This window comes from Chiloscyllium plagiosum, unplaced genomic scaffold (assembly GCF_037043375.1).
Source record: "Chiloscyllium plagiosum isolate Xiang-an unplaced genomic scaffold, Cpla_swu_hap1 HiC_scaffold_12, whole genome shotgun sequence".
Lineage (NCBI taxonomy): Eukaryota > Metazoa > Chordata > Chondrichthyes > Orectolobiformes > Hemiscylliidae > Chiloscyllium > Chiloscyllium plagiosum.
The window spans coordinates 1-17777 of NW_028270150.1; the positions used below are offsets into that span (position 1 = coordinate 1).

General features: G+C 50.4%; 1 protein-coding gene across 1 annotated transcript in view; it reads right to left on the reverse strand.

The window, feature by feature from the left end:
• Nucleotides 1-3343: 3343 nt before the first annotated feature.
• LOC148148460 (microtubule-actin cross-linking factor 1, isoforms 6/7-like) overlaps nucleotides 3344-17777 on the reverse strand; it is a gene marked incomplete at its 3' end in the record, with an annotated part of 192293 nt that continues 177859 nt past the window's right edge. The window contains exons 16-18 of the mRNA XM_087993182.1: nucleotides 11222-11391; nucleotides 7760-7919; nucleotides 3344-3538 (exon numbers count right to left, since the gene is read on the reverse strand). Of these exons, the coding sequence (XP_087849308.1) occupies nucleotides 3344-3538; nucleotides 7760-7919; nucleotides 11222-11391 (525 nt within the window). The remainder of the gene's footprint in view (nucleotides 3539-7759; nucleotides 7920-11221; nucleotides 11392-17777) is intronic.

The window sequence follows — 17777 nt, forward strand, 5'->3', positions numbered from 1 at the left end:
ATAGAACATGGAAATGTACAGCACAGAACAGGCCCTTTGGCCCACGATGTTGTGCCGAAGGTTAATCCTAATGTAAAATATAGTAACTTAACCTACGCACCCCTCAACTCACTGCTATCCATGTGCATGTCCAGCAGTCGCTTAAATGTCCCCAATGACTTTGCTTCCACCACTACCGCTGGCAACACATTCCATGCATTCACAACTCTCTGCATAAAGAATCTCTGATGTCTCCTTTACACCTTCCTCCTAATATCTTCAAGCTATGACTTCTTGTACCAGTCAACCCTGCCCTGGGGAAAAGTCTCTGGCTATTGACTCTATCCATTCCTCTCATTATCTTGTACACCTCGATCAGGTCTCCTCTCTTCCTCCTTCTCTCCAGAGAGAAAACTCCGAGCTTAGTCAACCTCTCTTCATTAGGACAGCCCTCCAGTCCAGGCAGCATCCTGGTAAACCTTCTTTGCACCCTCTCCAAAGCCTCTGTATTTTCCTATAGTAGGGCGACCAGAACTGGACACAATATTCCAAGTGTGGTCTCACCAGGGACTTGTAGAGCTGTAGCAAAACTTCGCGGCTCTTGAACTCAATCCCCCTGTTAATGAAAGCCAAAACACCAAATGCTTTCTTAACAACTCTATCCACTTGGGTGGCAACTTTGAGGGATCTATGTACTTGCACACCCAGATCCCTCTGTTTTTCCACACTGTCAAGAATCCTGTCTTTAATCCTATATTCAGCATTCGAGTTCGACCTTCCAAAATGCATCACTTCACATTTGTCCAGGTTGAACTCCATCTGCCATTTCTCAGCCCAGCTCTGCATCCCGTCTATGTCTCGCTGCAGCCTGCAGTAGCCCTCTATACTATCGACGACACCTCCAACCTTAGTGTCATCTGCAAATTTACTAACCCACCCCTCAACCTCCTCAAACAAGTCATTTATAAAAACTACAAAGAGCAGAGGCCCAAGAACAGAACCCTGCGGGACCCCACTCAACACTGACCTCCAGGCAGAATACATTCCATCTACAACCACTCTCTGCCTTCTGTCAGCCAGCCAATTCTGAATCCAGATAGCTAAATCTCCCTGTATCCCATACTTCCTGACTTTATGAATGAGCCTACCAAGTCATTCATGTATATTGTGAACCTTATCAAATGCCTTGCTGAAGTCTATATAGAGGAGAAAGTGAGGTCTGCAGATGCTGGAGATCAGAGCTGAAAATGTGTTGCTGGAAAAGCGCAGCAGGTCAGGCAGCATCCAGGGAACAGGAGAATCGACGTTTCGGGCATAAGCCCTTCTTCAGGAATGAGGAAAGTTTGTCCAGCAGGCTAAGATAAAAGGTAGGGAGGAGGGACTTGGGGGAGGGGCGTCGGAAATGTGATAGGTGGAAAGAGATCAAGGTGAGGGTGATAGGTCAGACTGGGGTGGGGGCGGAGAGGTCGGGAAGAAGATTGCAGGTTAGGAAGGCGGTGCTGAATTCGATGGATTAGACTGAGACAAGGTGGGGGGAGGGGAAATGAGGAAACTGTTGAAATCTGAGTTCATCCCTTATGGTTGGAGGGTTCCTAGGCGGAAGATGAGGCGTTCTTCCTCCAACCGTCGTGTTGTTGTGGTCTGGCGATGGAGGAGTCCAAAGACCTGCATATCCTTGGTGGAGTGGGAGGGGGAACTGAAATGTTGAGCCACAGGGTGGTTGGGTTGGTTGGTCCGGGTGTCCCAGAGGTGTTCTCTGGAATGCTCCGCAAGTAGCCGGCCTGTCTCCCTAATATAGAGGAGGCCACATCGGGTGCAGAGGATGCAATAGATGATGTGTGTGGAGGTGCAGGTGAACTTTCCTCATTCCTGAAGAAGGGCTTATGCCCGAAACGTCGATTCTCCTGTTCCCTGGATGCTGCCTGACCTGCTGCGCTTTTCCAGCAACACATTTTCAGCGCTGAAGTCTATATACACCACATCCACTGCTCGACCATCTTTGACCTGTCTTGACACCTCCTCAAAGAACTCAATAAGATTTGTGAGGCATGACCTACCCCTCACAAAGCCATGCTCACTGGCTTTAATCACACTATGTATTGTCACTACAGCATTGGACTCTTCAGTCACAAGCGACGTTGCTTCAGGGAAGCAGAAAGCTAGAACAATGAGGATACAACCCATGGTCAGCCATGACTGAAAAGAGCCTCACTATCTACTTTGGTCACAAAACAGGAAGGCAGATTATGATCTGAATGGTGGCAGTTTAGGAAAAGGTGAGGTGCAATGAGACCTGTGTGTCATGGTGGAACAGTTGCTGAAGGTTGGTATGGGGGTGCAGCGGGCAGCGAGGAAGGCTAATGGCATGTTCTCCATCACAGCGAGACGATTGGAGTATCGGAGTAGGGATGTCTTGCTGCAGTTACACAGGGCCTTGGTGAGGCCACACCTTGAGTATTGTGTACAGTTTTGATCTCCTAGTCTGAGGAAGGACGTTCTTGCTATTGAGAGAGTTCAGTGAAGGTTCACCAGACTGATTCCTGGGATGGTAGGACTGACATATGAGGAAAAACTGGATAGATTGGGCTCCTACTCACAGGAATGTAGAAGAGCGAGGGAGAAACATAAAATTGTGATGGGACTGTCCAGGCTAGATGTGAGAAGAATGTTCTTGATGTTGGGGAGGTTCAGAACAAGGGGTCACAGTCTAAGAATAAGGGGTAAGCCATTTAGGACTGAGATGAGGAAGAATTTCTTCACCCAGAGAGTTGGGAACCTGTAGAATTCTCTCACAGAGGAAGCTGTTGGGGCCAGTTCATTCGATGTATTCAAGAGGGAGCTGGACGTGGTCCTTGTGGCTAAAGGGGTATGGGGAGAGGATGGGAATGGGATACTGAGACTGCATGATCAGCCGTGATCATATTGAATGGTGGTACAGGCTCAAAGGGCTGATTGGCCTCTTCCTGCACCAATTTTCTATGTTTCCAAACCATGAGATACAAACAAGTGAACAATTCACCGTTCCCTCCAGTACTAGGCCCTTTGAAAGTAGACAGATTTGTCACTGCATTGTGAATATGTCACATCGAGGAATACTGCAAGAAGCAGATCGATAATATCAAACAGCATGAGATAACATGAAGGAGCAGATAAATCAGGTCTGAATATCCCTGACTCCAATCAGGCCTAAAGCAGACTGAGGTACAAAAAAGACTACAGCAGAATTCCAGTCCCTTAAGGCATCTGATATATATTGTTGCTCAACAATGAGCCGCTCAGTCACCATCACGCACAAGAGCATGAGCTCCTCAGGGTTACACTTGTTGACAATGTGATAAGGTGATGGTTGACACCAGGTTCCTACCTGACACAGTGCAGCTTCAAGCAGAGACTGCTTCAAGACGGAAATGTTGCACACGTGCTCCCACTGTTTATTCAGTTCCTCCATCTGAGCTTTCAGCCAGACACAGTTGACACCTGTGTTTTTGTTCAGCTCCCTGAAGGTACGTTTCAGAGCCCTCACACAACTGGCCCGTTTGCCCAACTCCTTCTGAAAGACCTGCAGATGGACCCAGACAGAACTGAATCTGAAACTTTAGCTGTTTATCAACCAGAAGTAAGTCTTAATATTCACAGCACTCATCTGACCATGAGCTAAAAGTATGATAGAAAGTACAACAGAAATAGATAAAAAGTCCAGTTCCTAAATGACTCGAGTGGCTTTGACTGAAGTGATTATTGACTCTGGGAGTCGGGGACTTTGTGAAACAGCAGCTGACATTTTGAAATTCTGACAGTGATTTCAGACAAAGAAATGAAGTGGCAATGTTGCTCAGGCCTGATGATTCCTGGAGGCTTCCACTTGGCATCTATTGGCAGCTTACAATGCTCATCGTTTTTAACAGGTTTTAAGACAAAATTCTGCCTTCAAGAATAAGTCAATGGCACAGGGAAACTTTTTTTTTATTATTTCTGGGACATGCATTTATAGCCTGTCCCTAGTTGCCCCTTGACAAGGTGGGGGTGAGCTGCCTTCTTGAACCACTGCAGTCCATGTGCTGTGGGTAGATCCACAATGTCATTAAGGAGGGAATTCCAGGATTTTGACCCAGCGACACTGAAGGAATGGCAGTGTCATAGTGGAAGGATTCCACCAACACAACATGGTGAGCAGTCGTGTGTATTTGAATGAGACTGCAGCTACTCTGGCGAGGAGTTGATTAGTAAATTTGCAAATGACAGTAGGGTCAGCAGAGTTGGGTAGTGCTGAAGGATGTTACAGGTTATAGAGGGACATAGATAAGCTGCAGAACTGGGCTGAGACATGGTAAATAGAGTTTAATGTGGTAAAGTGTGAGGTAGTTCACTTTGGAAGAAGTAACAGGAATGCAGAGTACTGGGCTAATGGTAAAATTCTTGGCAGTGTAGATGAGCAGAGAGATCTCAGTGTCCAGGTGTGTAAATCCCTGAAAGTTGTGACCTAGTTTGATAGGGCAAAAGAAGGCATATGGTGTGTTGGTGTTTATTGGTAGTGGGATTGAGTTTCGGAGCCATGAGGTCATGTTGCAGCTGTACAAAACTCTGGTGCGGCCACATTTAGAGTATTGCATACAGTTCTGGTCACTGTCTTATAGGAAGGATGTGGAAGCTTCGGAAAGGGTTCAGAGGGGATTTACGAGAATGTTGCCTGGTATGAATGCAGGGTCTTATGAGGAAAGGCTGAGGGAACTGAGACTGTTTTCATTAGTGAGAAGAAGGTTGAGAGGTGACTTAATAGAGACATATAAGATAATCAGAGTGTCAGATAGGGTGAACAGGGAGAGCCTTTTACCAAGTATGGTGACGGCGAGCACGAGGGATCATAGCTTTAAATTGAGGGGTGATAGATATAGGACAGATGTCAGAGGTAGTTTCTTTACTCAGAGGAGGAGGGACGTGAAACGCACTGCCTGCAACAGTAATAGACTTGCTAACTTTAAGGGCTTTTAAATGATCATTGGATAAACATATGGATGAAAATGGAATAATATAAGTTAGGTGGGCTTCAGAATGATTCCTGAAGAAGGGCCTGTGCCCGAAACGTCAAATCTCCTGTTCCCTGGATGCTGCCTGACCTGCTGTGCTGTTCCAGCAATAAAGTTTCAACTTTGATCTCCAGCATCTGCAGACCTCACTTTCTCCTCTTCAGAATGGTTCCATAGATGAGCGCAACATTGAGGGCAGAAGGGCCTGTGCTGCGCTGTATTGCTCTGTTCTATGAATTAACTGTGGACAGACGTGGGGAGGTTTGTTGATCAGTTCTTCGGCATGGAGAGGGAGCAAATGTGTTGGAGGGTGAGTTGAAGGAGGGGTTGAGGGAGGTGGGAGATTGGCTGGGTGTTTGGGAGGAGAAGTTGCGAAAGGGGTCAGGTATTTAGGGTGGGGGAGGGGGTATGATGTGTATCTGGATGATAAATTCAGGCAATGAGTGCCTTCTTAAGAATATATGGGCGGCACGGTGGCACAGTGGTTAGCACTGCTGCCTCACAGCACCAGAGACCAGGGTTCAATTCCCGCCTCAGGCGACTGACTGTGTGGAGTTTGCACGTTCTCCCCGTGTCTGCGTGGGTTTCCTCCGGGCGCTCCGGTTTCCTCCCACAGTCACAAAGATGTGCAGGTCAGGTGAATTGGCCATGCTAAATTGCCCGTAGTGTTAGGTAAGGGGTAAATGTAGGGGTATGGGTGGGTTGCGCTTCGGTCGGTCGGTATGGACTTATTGGGCCGAAGGGCCTGTTTCCACACTGTAAGTAATCTAATATATAAAAGCCCAGTTCAGGGAAACTGTTTGCAGGAGTCAGAGATTAGAACATAGAACATAGAACATAGAACAATACAGCACAGAACAGGCCCTTCGGCCCACGATGTTGTGCCGAACTTCTAACCTAGATTAAGTACCCATCCATGTACCTATCCAAATGCCGCTTAAAGGTCGCCAATGATTCCGACTCTACCACTCCCACGGGCAGCGCATTCCATGCCCCCACCACTCTCTGGGTAAAGAACCCACCCCTGACATCTCCCCTATACCTTCCACCCTTCACCTTAAATTTATGTCCCCTTGTAACACTCTGTTGTACCCGGGGAAAAAGTTTCTGACTGTCTACTCTATCTATTCCTCTGATCATCTTATAAACCTCTATCAAGTCACCCCTCATCCTTCGCCGTTCCAACGAGAAAAGGCCGAGAACTCTCAACCTATCCTCGTACGACTTCCTCTCCATTCCAGGCAACATCCTGGTAAATCTTCTCTGCACCCTCTCCAAAGCTTCCACATCTTTCCTAAAGTGAGGCGACCAGAACTGCACACAGTACTCCAACTGTGGCCTAACCAAAGTCCTGTACAGCTGCAACATCACTTCACGACTCTTGAATTCAATCCCTCTGCTAATGAACGATAATACTCCATAGGCCTTCTTACAAACTCTATCCACCTGAGTGGCAACCTTCAAAGATCTATGTACATAGACGCCAAGATCCCTCTGTTCCTCCACCTGACTAAGAACCCTACCATTAACCCTGTATTCCGCATTCTTATTTGTTCTTCCAAAATGGACAACCTCACACTTGGCAGGGTTGAACTCCATCTGCCACTCCTCAGCCCAGCTCTGCATCATATCTAAGTCCCTCTGCAGCCGACAACAGCCCTCCTCACTGTCCACAACTCCACTAATCTTCGTATCATTTGCAAATTTACTGACCCACCCTTCGACTCCCTCATCTAAGTCATTAATAAAAATTACAAACAGCAGAGGACCCAGAACTGATCCCTGCGGAACTCCACTTGTAACTGGGCTCCAGGCTGAATATTTACCATCTACCACCACTCTCTGCCTTCGACCGGTTAGCCAGTTTTCTATCCAATTGGCCAAATTTCCCTCTATCCCATGCCTCCTGACTTTCCGCATAAGCCTACCATGGGGAACCTTATCAAATGCCTTACTAAAATCCATGTACACTACATCCACTGCTCTTCCCTCATCCACATGCTTGGTCACCTCCTCGAAGAATTCAATAAGACTTGTAAGGCAAGACCTACCCTTCACAAATCCGTGCTGGCTGTCCCTAATCAAGCAGTGTCTTTCCAGATACTCATAAATCCTATCCCTCAGTACCCTTTCCATTACTTTGCCTACCACAGAAGTAAGACTAACAGGCCTGTAATTCCCGGGGTTATCCCTATTCCCTTTTTTGAACAGGGGCACAACATTCGCTACTCTCCAGTCCCCTGGTACCACCCCCGTTGCCAGTGAAGACGAGAAGATCATTGCCAACGGTACTGCAATTTCCTCTCTTGCTTCCCACATAATCCTAGGATATATCCCGTCAGGCCCCGGGGACTTGTCTATCCTCAAGTTGTTCAAAATGTCCAACACATCTTCCTTCCTAACAGGTATCTCTTCTAGCTTACCAGTCCATTTCACACTCTCCTCTTCTACAATACGGTCCCTCTCGTTCGTAAATACTGAAGAGAAGTACTTGTTCAAGACCTCTCCTATCTCTTCCGACTCAATACACAGTCTCCCACTACTGTCCTTGATCGGACCTACCCTCGGATGGGGGAATTCACCAGAGCTGTTTTTGGGAGATTTAAATTTGTGATGGATCTTCCCCATGGAATTGCCAAGCCCACAGTGTCTCTGAGCTTGGACAGTGAGCTCCATTGACTAACAGTGTGTAGGGACAGGATGGAAACAGCAGATACATGAAGTGATGGATACACAATAAGAACATGAACAGTTACCTTGTGGTTCTCAATGAACGTTTTCACAGATTGGACGTCACCACTTACTCGGGCTTGCTCATTCAGTGTGACCTCTGCCCTGTACAACCAGTCCAACACCACCTGCAGAGATTCACTCAATCTACCCGAAGACAATAAAACTTCTTCAATCATGGACTGCCTGTAAAACCAGATAATACCCGTCAATAATCAATGGAAACAACCAGCTACAGGGTCAGTGCTGAGGGAGCGCTGCACTGTCAGAGGGTCAGTGCTGAGGGAGCGCTGCACTATTGGAGGGTCAGTGCTGAGGGAGCACCACACTGTCGGAGGGTCAGTGCTGAGGGAGCGCTGCACTGTCAGAGGGTCAGTGCTGAGGGAGCGCTGCACTATTGGAGGGTCAGTGCTGAGGGAGCACCACACTGTCGGAGGGTCAGTGCTGAGGGAGCGCTGCACTATTGGAGGGTCAGTGCTGAGGGAGCACCACACTGTCGGAGGGTCAGTGCTGAGGGAGCGCTGCACTGTCAGAGGGTCAGTGTAGAGGGAGCGCTGCACTGTCGAAGGGTCAGTGCTGAGGGAGCGCTGCACTGTCGGAGGGTCAGTGCTGAGGGAGCGCTGCACTGTCGGAGGGTCAGTGCTGAGGGAGTGCCGCACTGTCAGAGGGTCAGTGCTGAGGGAGCACTGCACTGTCAGAGGGTCAGTGCTGAGGGAGCACCACACTGTCGGAGGGTCAGTGCTGAGGGAGCGCTGCACTGTCAGAGGGTCAGTGCTGAGGGAGCGCTGCACTGTCAGAGGGTCAGTGCTGAGGGAGCGCTGCACTGTCGGAGGGTCCGTGCTGAGGGAGCGCCGCACTGTCGGAGGGTCAGTGCTGATGGAGTGCCGCACTGTCGGAGGGTCAGTGCTGAGGGAGTGCTGCACTATCGGAGGGTCAGTGCTGAGGGAGCGCTGCACTGTCAGAGGGTCAGTGCTGATGGAGTGCCGCACTGTCGGAGGGTCAGTGCTGAGGGAGTGCTGCACTATCGGAGGGTCAGTGCTGAGGGAGCGCTGCACTGTCGGAGGGTCAGTGCTGAGGGAGTGCTGCACTATCGGAGGGTCAGTGCTGAGGGAGCGCTGCACTGTCAGAGGGTCAGTGCTGAGGGAGTGCCGCACTATGGAAGGGTCAGTGCAGACGGAGTGGGCACTGTCGGAGGGTCAATGCTGAGGGAGTGCCGCACTATGGGAGGGTCAGTGCAGACGGAGTGGGCACTGTCAGAGGGTCAGTGCAGAGGGAGCGCTGCACTATGGGAGGGTCAGTGCTGAGGGAGTACCGCACTGTCGGAGGGTCAGTGCTGAGGGAGTGGGCACTGTCGGAGGGTCAGTGTAGAGGGAGCGCTGCACTGTCAGAGGGTCAGTGTTGAGCAAGCGTTACACTGTTGCAGGGTCAGTGCTGAGGGAGTGCTGCATTGTCGGAGGGTCAATGTAAGGCAGTGTTGGAGATCTTGTGGTGCCTGTTGAGGGGCACTGAAGACAACATTTATCCCTGAACCAAGAGAATTGAAATCATTATCAGCACAAAAGAAAATGACACAGTATTTCCAACAAGGATACAGGACGTTCAAACAAGAAAGTCCCTCTCATTAGTAATGTTTATTTTATTGCCACGTGGGACACCAGCATCATTGGCTGGGCCAGCATTTACTGCCCAGGAACCTATTCCGCTGTTTGAGAGACTGCGGGACTCCTGGAGGGTGTGCGGAAAATTGCTTTTCCTGAGGTGGCCTCGAACAGGAGAGGGGTCACTGGCTGTTTTTTGTCATTTACAATAATCTAGATGTTTGAAATTCTTGAGGTTGAGTGATTTTAGAGGGTCAGGAGGAAATCTGATTGAGCTCAAAAGTAAGAATGGTGTCTCATTGAGAGAAGAGATTTTTTTTTCAAAGCAGTTAAGGGGCTGAGTAAGCTCAGACGGACATGAGGGTTTGCCTTACAGTCTGTAGGTTATTAATCTGAGACAATGAAGGATCTCAGCTTTGCTCATGTATATGGAAGAGTACATCATAGTTTTATCATCGAATCTCTACAGTGTGCAAACAGGCCATTTGGCCCAACAAGTCCACACCGACCCTCCGAAGAGTAACCCACCCAGCCTGCACATTCTTCTACCCTATTACCATAACCCACCCAGCCTGCACATCTCTGAACACTACGGGCAATTTAGCATGGCCAGTTCACCTAACCTGCACATCTTTGGACTTTGGGAGGAAACCGGAGCACCTGGAGGAAACCCACGCAGACATGGGGAGAATGTGCAAACTCCACACAGAGAGTCGCCCGAGGCTAGTATCGAACCCAGGTCCCTGGTGCTGTGAGGCAGCAGTGCTAACCAATGAGCCACTGTACCGCCCACATTGTTTTCAGGAACGATACAGGAAGAATCGGTTACACCAAAATTAAAGACTCAGGATAAGGGATTAATTCTTTGGTTCACATCACTGTAAAATGGTGGGGAATAGTCTGAAGTTCTGTTTTGCAGACCGATTCAAAATCTCTGTATTTCATGTTAAGATAGCTTCATTTCTTTGTGTGTAACAAATGTCTGTTCATGGAGAATATGCAGTGCCATTTGTCTGGGTTTCAGGGAATGATGACCACAGTAATGTCCAAAGTGATTTTTTTTTCTCATTCGCACATGGGATGTGGGTGTCACTGGTTGGGCCGGTATTTATTACCCGTCCCTAATTGCCCCTTGTGAGGGTGGGGGTGAGCTGCCTTCCTGACCCGCTGCAGTTCACCTCCTTGAGTTGACCCACAATGCCATTAGGAGGGAATTCTCAGACCTGGTGACAATGAAGGAATGGTGATATGTTTCCAAGTTAGGATAGTGAGTGGCTTGGAGGGGCACTTGCAGGGGGTGGTGTTCCCATGTATCTGCTGCCCTTGCCCTTCTAGATGGAAGTGGTCGTGGGTTTGGAAGGTGCTGCCTGAGGATCTTTGGTAAATTTCTGTGTATGGCTTCGTTTTCTGGACCAATTCATTGAGGAACCAAGTGGAGAACATGCAGTCCTAAACCAGGTACTATGTAATGCGAAAGAAATAAGTGGATGGATTCAAACAGAGAAACTGATTGGCAGACGGGAAACCAAGGTGGACTAAATGGGTCGTTGACCAAATGGCAGACAGTGTGCAGTGCTGCGTTCCAGGGTTCACTGAGGTCCCCACCACTGGGTCCCTTGTTGTTTGTGATTTATATAAATGATGTGGATGAAATGTTGATGATGGAAAGATTGGTCTGGTGGATGTCAGTGAGTAGGAAGGTCTTTGGTTACAGAACAGTATGACCCAGTTGGTCAGGTGGATAGATCAGTGGCAGATGGAATTTGAGCTTGATAAATGTGAAGTGATGCACTTTGAAAGAAGATGAGGGAATATTCAATGTCAGGGTACTCGGAAGCTCAGAGGGATCTTGGAGTGTTTATCCACAGATCCCTGAATGTGAATCAATACCTGCACAGAGATTTTCCATTCAGGCTGTTCCAGTGTTCACTCAGGTCTGTCACCTGCTCCTGCAGATCTTCCCGGTCGCCTGGATGTTCTGCTTTGTCCATTAGCGCCTTCCCGATTCTCAATGTCACTTCATAAACTGCCCTTTTCCCTCGCAGCTCTTTCATTAATTCCTGAATTCAAAAGCCAACAATTCTTACATTTTCACATTTAAAATAATGTTTGTGGGACACTGTGACAGTGAACAGGACACATGGGGAGTGAACATAGAACATTCCAGAGTGGTACAGATCCTTCGGCCCTCGATGTTGCTCCGACCTGTGAAAACAATCTGAAGCCTATCTAACCTACACTATTCCATTCTCATCCATATATTTATCCAATGACCATTTAAATGTCCTTAATGTTGGCAAGTCTACCACTGTTGCAGGCAGTACGTTCCACCCCCCAAATACTCTGAGTAAAGAACCTGCCTCTGACATCTGTCTTAAATCTCTCACCCCTCAATTTGTAGTTATGTCCCCTCGTACAAGCTGATGTCATCATCGTAGGAAAAAGTCTTTCACTGTCTACCCTATCTAATCCTCTGACCATCTTGTATGTCTCTATCAAATCCCCCCTTAGCCTTCTTCTTTCCAATGAGAACACACCCAAGTCCCTCAGCCTTTCCTCATAAGACCTTCCCTCCAGACCAGGCAACATCCTAGTAAATTTCCTCTGCACCTTTTCCAATGCTTCCACATCCTTCCCAAAATATGGGGACCAGAACTGTACACAATATTCCAAGTGAGGCCGCACTAACGTTTTGTATAGTTGCAGCATAACATCATGACTCCAGAACTCAATCCTACCAATGAAAGCTAACACACCGTATGCCTTCTTAACAGCACTATCCACCTGGGTGGCAACTTTCAGGGATCTATGTACATGGGACTCCAAGATCCCTCTGCACATCCACACTACCAAGAATCTTTCCATCGACCCAGTACTCTGCCTTCCTGTTATTCTTCCCAAAGCGCGTCACCTCACATTTATTTTCCCTGATCCTATTTGCCAATGACTTCTCATGGACAGAGATTTAACTTTAGTAAACCACAGCTCCCTCACTCAACCACTTCCTCCATGCCTGACAGATGTCAGAGGCAGGTTCCTTACTCAGAGAGTGGTAAGGGCGTGGAATGCCCTACCTGCTAATGTAGTTAACTCAGCCACATTAGGGAGATTTAAACAATCCTTAGATAAGCACATGGATGATGATGGGATAGTGTTGGGGGACGAGCTGAGAATAGTTCACAGGTCGGCGCAACATCGAGGGACGAAGGGCCAGTTCTGCGCTGTATTGTTCTATGTTGAAACAGTGAATGGGTTTATGGGGAGTGAATAGGGTACACGGAGTGAACGGGGCACACGGAGTGAATGGGGCACACGGAGTGAACGGGGCACACGCAAAGTGACCGGGGCACACGCAAAGTGACCGGGGCACACGGAGTGAACAGGGCACACGGAACATGAACAGGGCACACGGAAAGTGAACAGGGCACATGGATTGAATGGTTCACACGCAAAGTGACCGGGGCACACAGAGTGAACAGGGCAGACGGAAAGTGAACGGGGCACACGGAAAGTGAACAGGGCACACGGAGTGAACAGGGCACACGGAGTGAACAGGGCACACAGAAAGTGAACAGGGCACACGGAAAGTGAATGGGGCACACGCAAAGTGAACGGGGCACATGGAAAGTAAACAGGGCACACGGAGTGAACAGGGCACACAGAAAGTGAACAGGGCACACGGAAAGTGAATGGGGCACACGCAAAGTGAACAGGGCACACGGAAAGTGAACAGGGCACACGGAAAGTGAATGGGGCACACGGAGTGAACGGGGCACACGGAAAGAGGACGTGGCACACGGAGTGAACGGGGCACATGGAAAGTGAACAGGGCACACGGAAAGTAAACGGGGCACACGGAGTGAACGGGGCACACGGAAAGAGGACGTGGCACACGGAAAGTGAACCAGGCACATGGAAAGTGAACGGGGCACACGGAAAGTGAACCAGGCACACGGAAAGTGAACAGGAAACACGGAAAGTGAACTGGGCACACGCAAAGTGAACGGGGCACACGGAAAGTGAACAGAGCACACGGAAAGTGAACAGGAAACACGGAAAGTGAACTGGGCACACGCAAAGTGAACGGGGCACACGGAAAGTGAACGGGGCACACGGAAAGTGAACGGAGCAAACGCAATGTGAATGGGGCACACGGAAAGTGAACCAGGCACATGGAAAGTGAACAGAGCACACGGAAAGTAAACGGGGCACACGGAAAGTGAACCAGGCACACGGAAAGTGAACCAGGCACACGGAAAGTGAACAGGAAACACGGAAAGTGAACGGGGCACACGCAAAGTGAACGGGGCACACGGAAAGTGAACGGGACACACGGAAAGTGAACAGGGCACACGGAAAGTGAACTCGGCACATGGAGTGAACGGGGCACATAGAAAGTAAACGTGGCACACGGAAAGTGAACGGGGCACACGGAGTGAACAGGGCACACAGAAAGTGAACGGGGCACACGGAAAGTGAACGGGGCACATGGAAAGTGAACAGGACACAGGGACTGAACGGGGCACACGCAAAGTGAACCGGGCACACGGAAAGTGAACGGGGCACACGGAAAGTGAACAGGGCAAACGCAAAGTGAATGGGGCACACGGAAAGTGAACTGGGCACACGGAACGTGAACGGGGCAAACGGAAAGTGAACGGGGCACATGGAGTGAACAGGGCACACAGAAAGTGAACGGGGCACATGGAAAGTGAACCAGGCACACGGAAAGTGAACAGAGCACACGGAAAGTGAACAGGAAACACGGAAAGTGAACGGGGCACACGCAAAGTGAATGAGGCACACGGAACATGATCAGGGCACACGCAAAGTGAATGGGGCACACGCAAAGTGAACAGGATACACGGACTGAACGGGGCACTCGCAAAGTGAACCGGGCACACGGAAAGTGAACGGGGCACATAGAAAGTGAACGGGGCACACGGAAAGCGAACGGGGCACATGGAAAGTGAACGGTGCACACGGAAAGTGAACCAGGCACACGGAAAGTGAACAGAGCACACGGAACGTGAAAGGGGCACACGGAAAGTGAACGGAGCACATGGATTGAACCATTCACACGCAAAGTGAACCGGGCACACAGAGTGAACGGGGCACACGGAGTGAACGGGGCACACGGAAAGTGAACAGGGCACACGGAAAGTGAATGGGGCACACGGAAAGTGAACAGAGCACACGGAAAGTGAACAGGAAACACGGAAAGTGAACGGAGCAAACGCAAAGTGAATGGGGCACACGGAAAGTGAACAGGGCACACGGAAAGTGAACGGGGCACACGGAAAGTGAACGGAGCACATGGATTGAACCATTCACACGCAAAGTGAACCGGGCACACAGAGAGAACGGGGCACACGGATTGAACGGGGCACACGGAAAGTGAACGGGGCACACAGAGAGAATGCGGCACATGAAAAGTGAACAGGGCACACGGAAAGTGAACGGGGCACACGCAAAGTGAACGGGGCACACAGAGAGAATGCGGCACACGGAAAGTGAACAGGGCACACGGAGTAAACGGGGCACATGGAAAGTGAACGGGGCACACGGAAAGTGAACGGGGCACAGGCAAAGTGAACGGGGCACACGGAGTGAACAGGGCACATGGAAAGTGACCGGGGCACACACAAAGTGAATGGGGCACACGGAAAATGAACAGGGCACACGGAACGTGAACAGGGCACACGGAAAGTGAACGGAGCACATGGATTGAACCGTTCACACGCAAAGTGAACCGGGCACACAGAGAGAACGGGGCACACGGATTGAACGGGGCACACGGAAAGTGAACGGGACACACGGAAAGTGAACAGGGCACACGGAAAGTGAACTCGGCACATGGAGTGAACAGGGCACACAGAAAGTAAACGTGGCACACGGAAAGTGAACGGGGCACATAGAAAGTAAACGTGGCACACGGAAAGTGAACGGGGCACACGGAGTGAACAGGGCACACAGAAAGTGAACGGGGCACACGGAAAGTGAACGGGGCACATGGAAAGTGAACAGGACACAGGGACTGAACGGGGCACACGCAAAGTGAACCGGGCACACGGAAAGTGAACGGGGCACACGGAAAGTGAACAGGGCAAACGCAAAGTGAATGGGGCACACGGAAAGTGAACTGGGCACACGGAACGTGAACGGGGCAAACGGAAAGTGAACGGGGCACATGGAGTGAACAGGGCACACAGAAAGTGAACGGGGCACACGGAAAGTGAACCAGGCACACGGAAAGTGAACAGAGCACACGGAAAGTGAACAGGAAACACGGAAAGTGAACGGGGCACACGCAAAGTGAATGAGGCACACGGAACATGATCAGGGCACACGCAAAGTGAATGGGGCACACGCAAAGTGAACAGGATACACGGACTGAACGGGGCACTCGCAAAGTGAACCGGGCACACGGAAAGTGAACGGGGCACACAGAAAGTGAACGGGGCACACGGAAAGCGAACGGGGCACATGGAAAGTGAACGGGGCACACGGAAAGTGAACCAGGCACACGGAAAGTGAACAGAGCACACGGAAAGTGAACAGGAAACACGGAAAGTGAACGGGGCACACGCAAAGTGAATGAGGCACACGGAACATGAACAGGGCACACGCAAAGTGAATGGGGCACACGCAAAGTGAACAGGATACATGGACTGAACGGGGCACTCGCAAAGTGAACCGGGCACACGGAAAGTGAACGGGGCACACAGAGTGAACAGGACACAGGGACTGAACGGGGCACACGCAAAGTGAACTGGGCACACGGAAAGTGAACGGGGCACACGGAAAGTGAACAGGGCAAACGCAAAGTGAATGGGGCACACGGAAAGTGAACAGGGCACACGGAACGTGAACGGGGCACACGGAAAGTGAACGGAGCACATGGATTGAACCATTCACACGCAAAGTGAACCGGGCACACAGAGAGAACGGGGCACACGGATTGAACGGGGCACACGGAAAGTGAACAGGGCACATGAAGTGAACGGGGCACACGGAAAGTGAACGGGGCATACGGAAAGTGAACAGGGCACACAGAAAGTGAACGGGGCACACGCAAAGTGACCGGGGCACACGCAAAGTGAACGGGGCACACGGAGTGAACGGGGCACACGGAAAGTGAACAGGGCACACACAAAGTGAATGGGGCACACGGAAAATGAACAGGGCACACGGAACGTGAACGGGGCACACGGAAAGTGAACAGAGCACATGGATTGAACCGTTCACACGCAAAGTGAACCGGGCACACAGAGAGAACGGGGCACACGGATTGAACGGGGCACACGGAAAGTGAACGGGACACACGGAAAGTGAACAGGGCACACGGAAAGTGAACTCGGCACATGGAAAGTGAACGGGGCACATGGAGTGAACAGGGCACACGGAACGTGAACGGGGCACACGGAACGTGAACGGGGCACATGGAAAGTGAACGGGGCACATGGAGTGAACAGGGCACACGGAACGTGAACGGGGCACATGGAAAGTGAACAGGGCACACGGAAAGTGAACAGGAAACACGGAAAGTGAACCAGGCACACGGAAAGTGAACAGGAAACACGGAAAGTGAACGGGGCACACGCAAAGTGAATGAGGCACACGGAACATGAACAGGGCACACGGAAAGTGAATGGGGCACACGTAAATTGAACAGGACACAGGGACTGAACGGGGCACATGCAAAGTGAACCGGGCACACGCAAAGTGAACGGGGCACACGGAAAGTGAACAGGGCAAACGCAAAGTGAATGGGGCACACGGAAAGTGAACAGGGCACACGGAACGTGAACGGGGCACACGGAAAGTGAACGGGGCACATGGAGTGAACAGGGCACACAGAAAGCGAACGGGGCACACGGAAAGCGAACGGGGCACACGGAAAGTGAACCAGGCACACGGAAAGTGAACAGAGCACACGGAAAGTGAACAGGAAACACGGAAAGTGAACGGGGCACACGCAAAGTGAATGAGGCACACGGAACATGAACAGGGCACACGCAAAGTGAATGGGGCACACGCAAAGTGAACAGGATACACGGACTGAACGGGGCACTCGCAAAGTGAACCGGGCACACGGAAAGTGAACGGGGCACACAGAGTGAACAGGGCACACGGAAAGTGAACGGAGCACATGGATTGAACCATTCACACGCAAAATGAACCGGGCACACGGATTGAACGGGGCACACGGATTGAACGGGGCACATGGAAAGTGAACAGGGCACACGGAGTGAACGGGGCACACGGAAAGTGAACAGGGCACACGGAACGTGAATGGGGCACACGCAAAGTGACCGGGGCACACGCAAAGTGAATGGGACACACGGAGTGAACGGGGCACACGGAAAGTGAACAGGGCACACGCAAAGTGAATGGGGCACACGGAAAATGAACAGGGCACACGGACGTGAACGGGGCACACGGA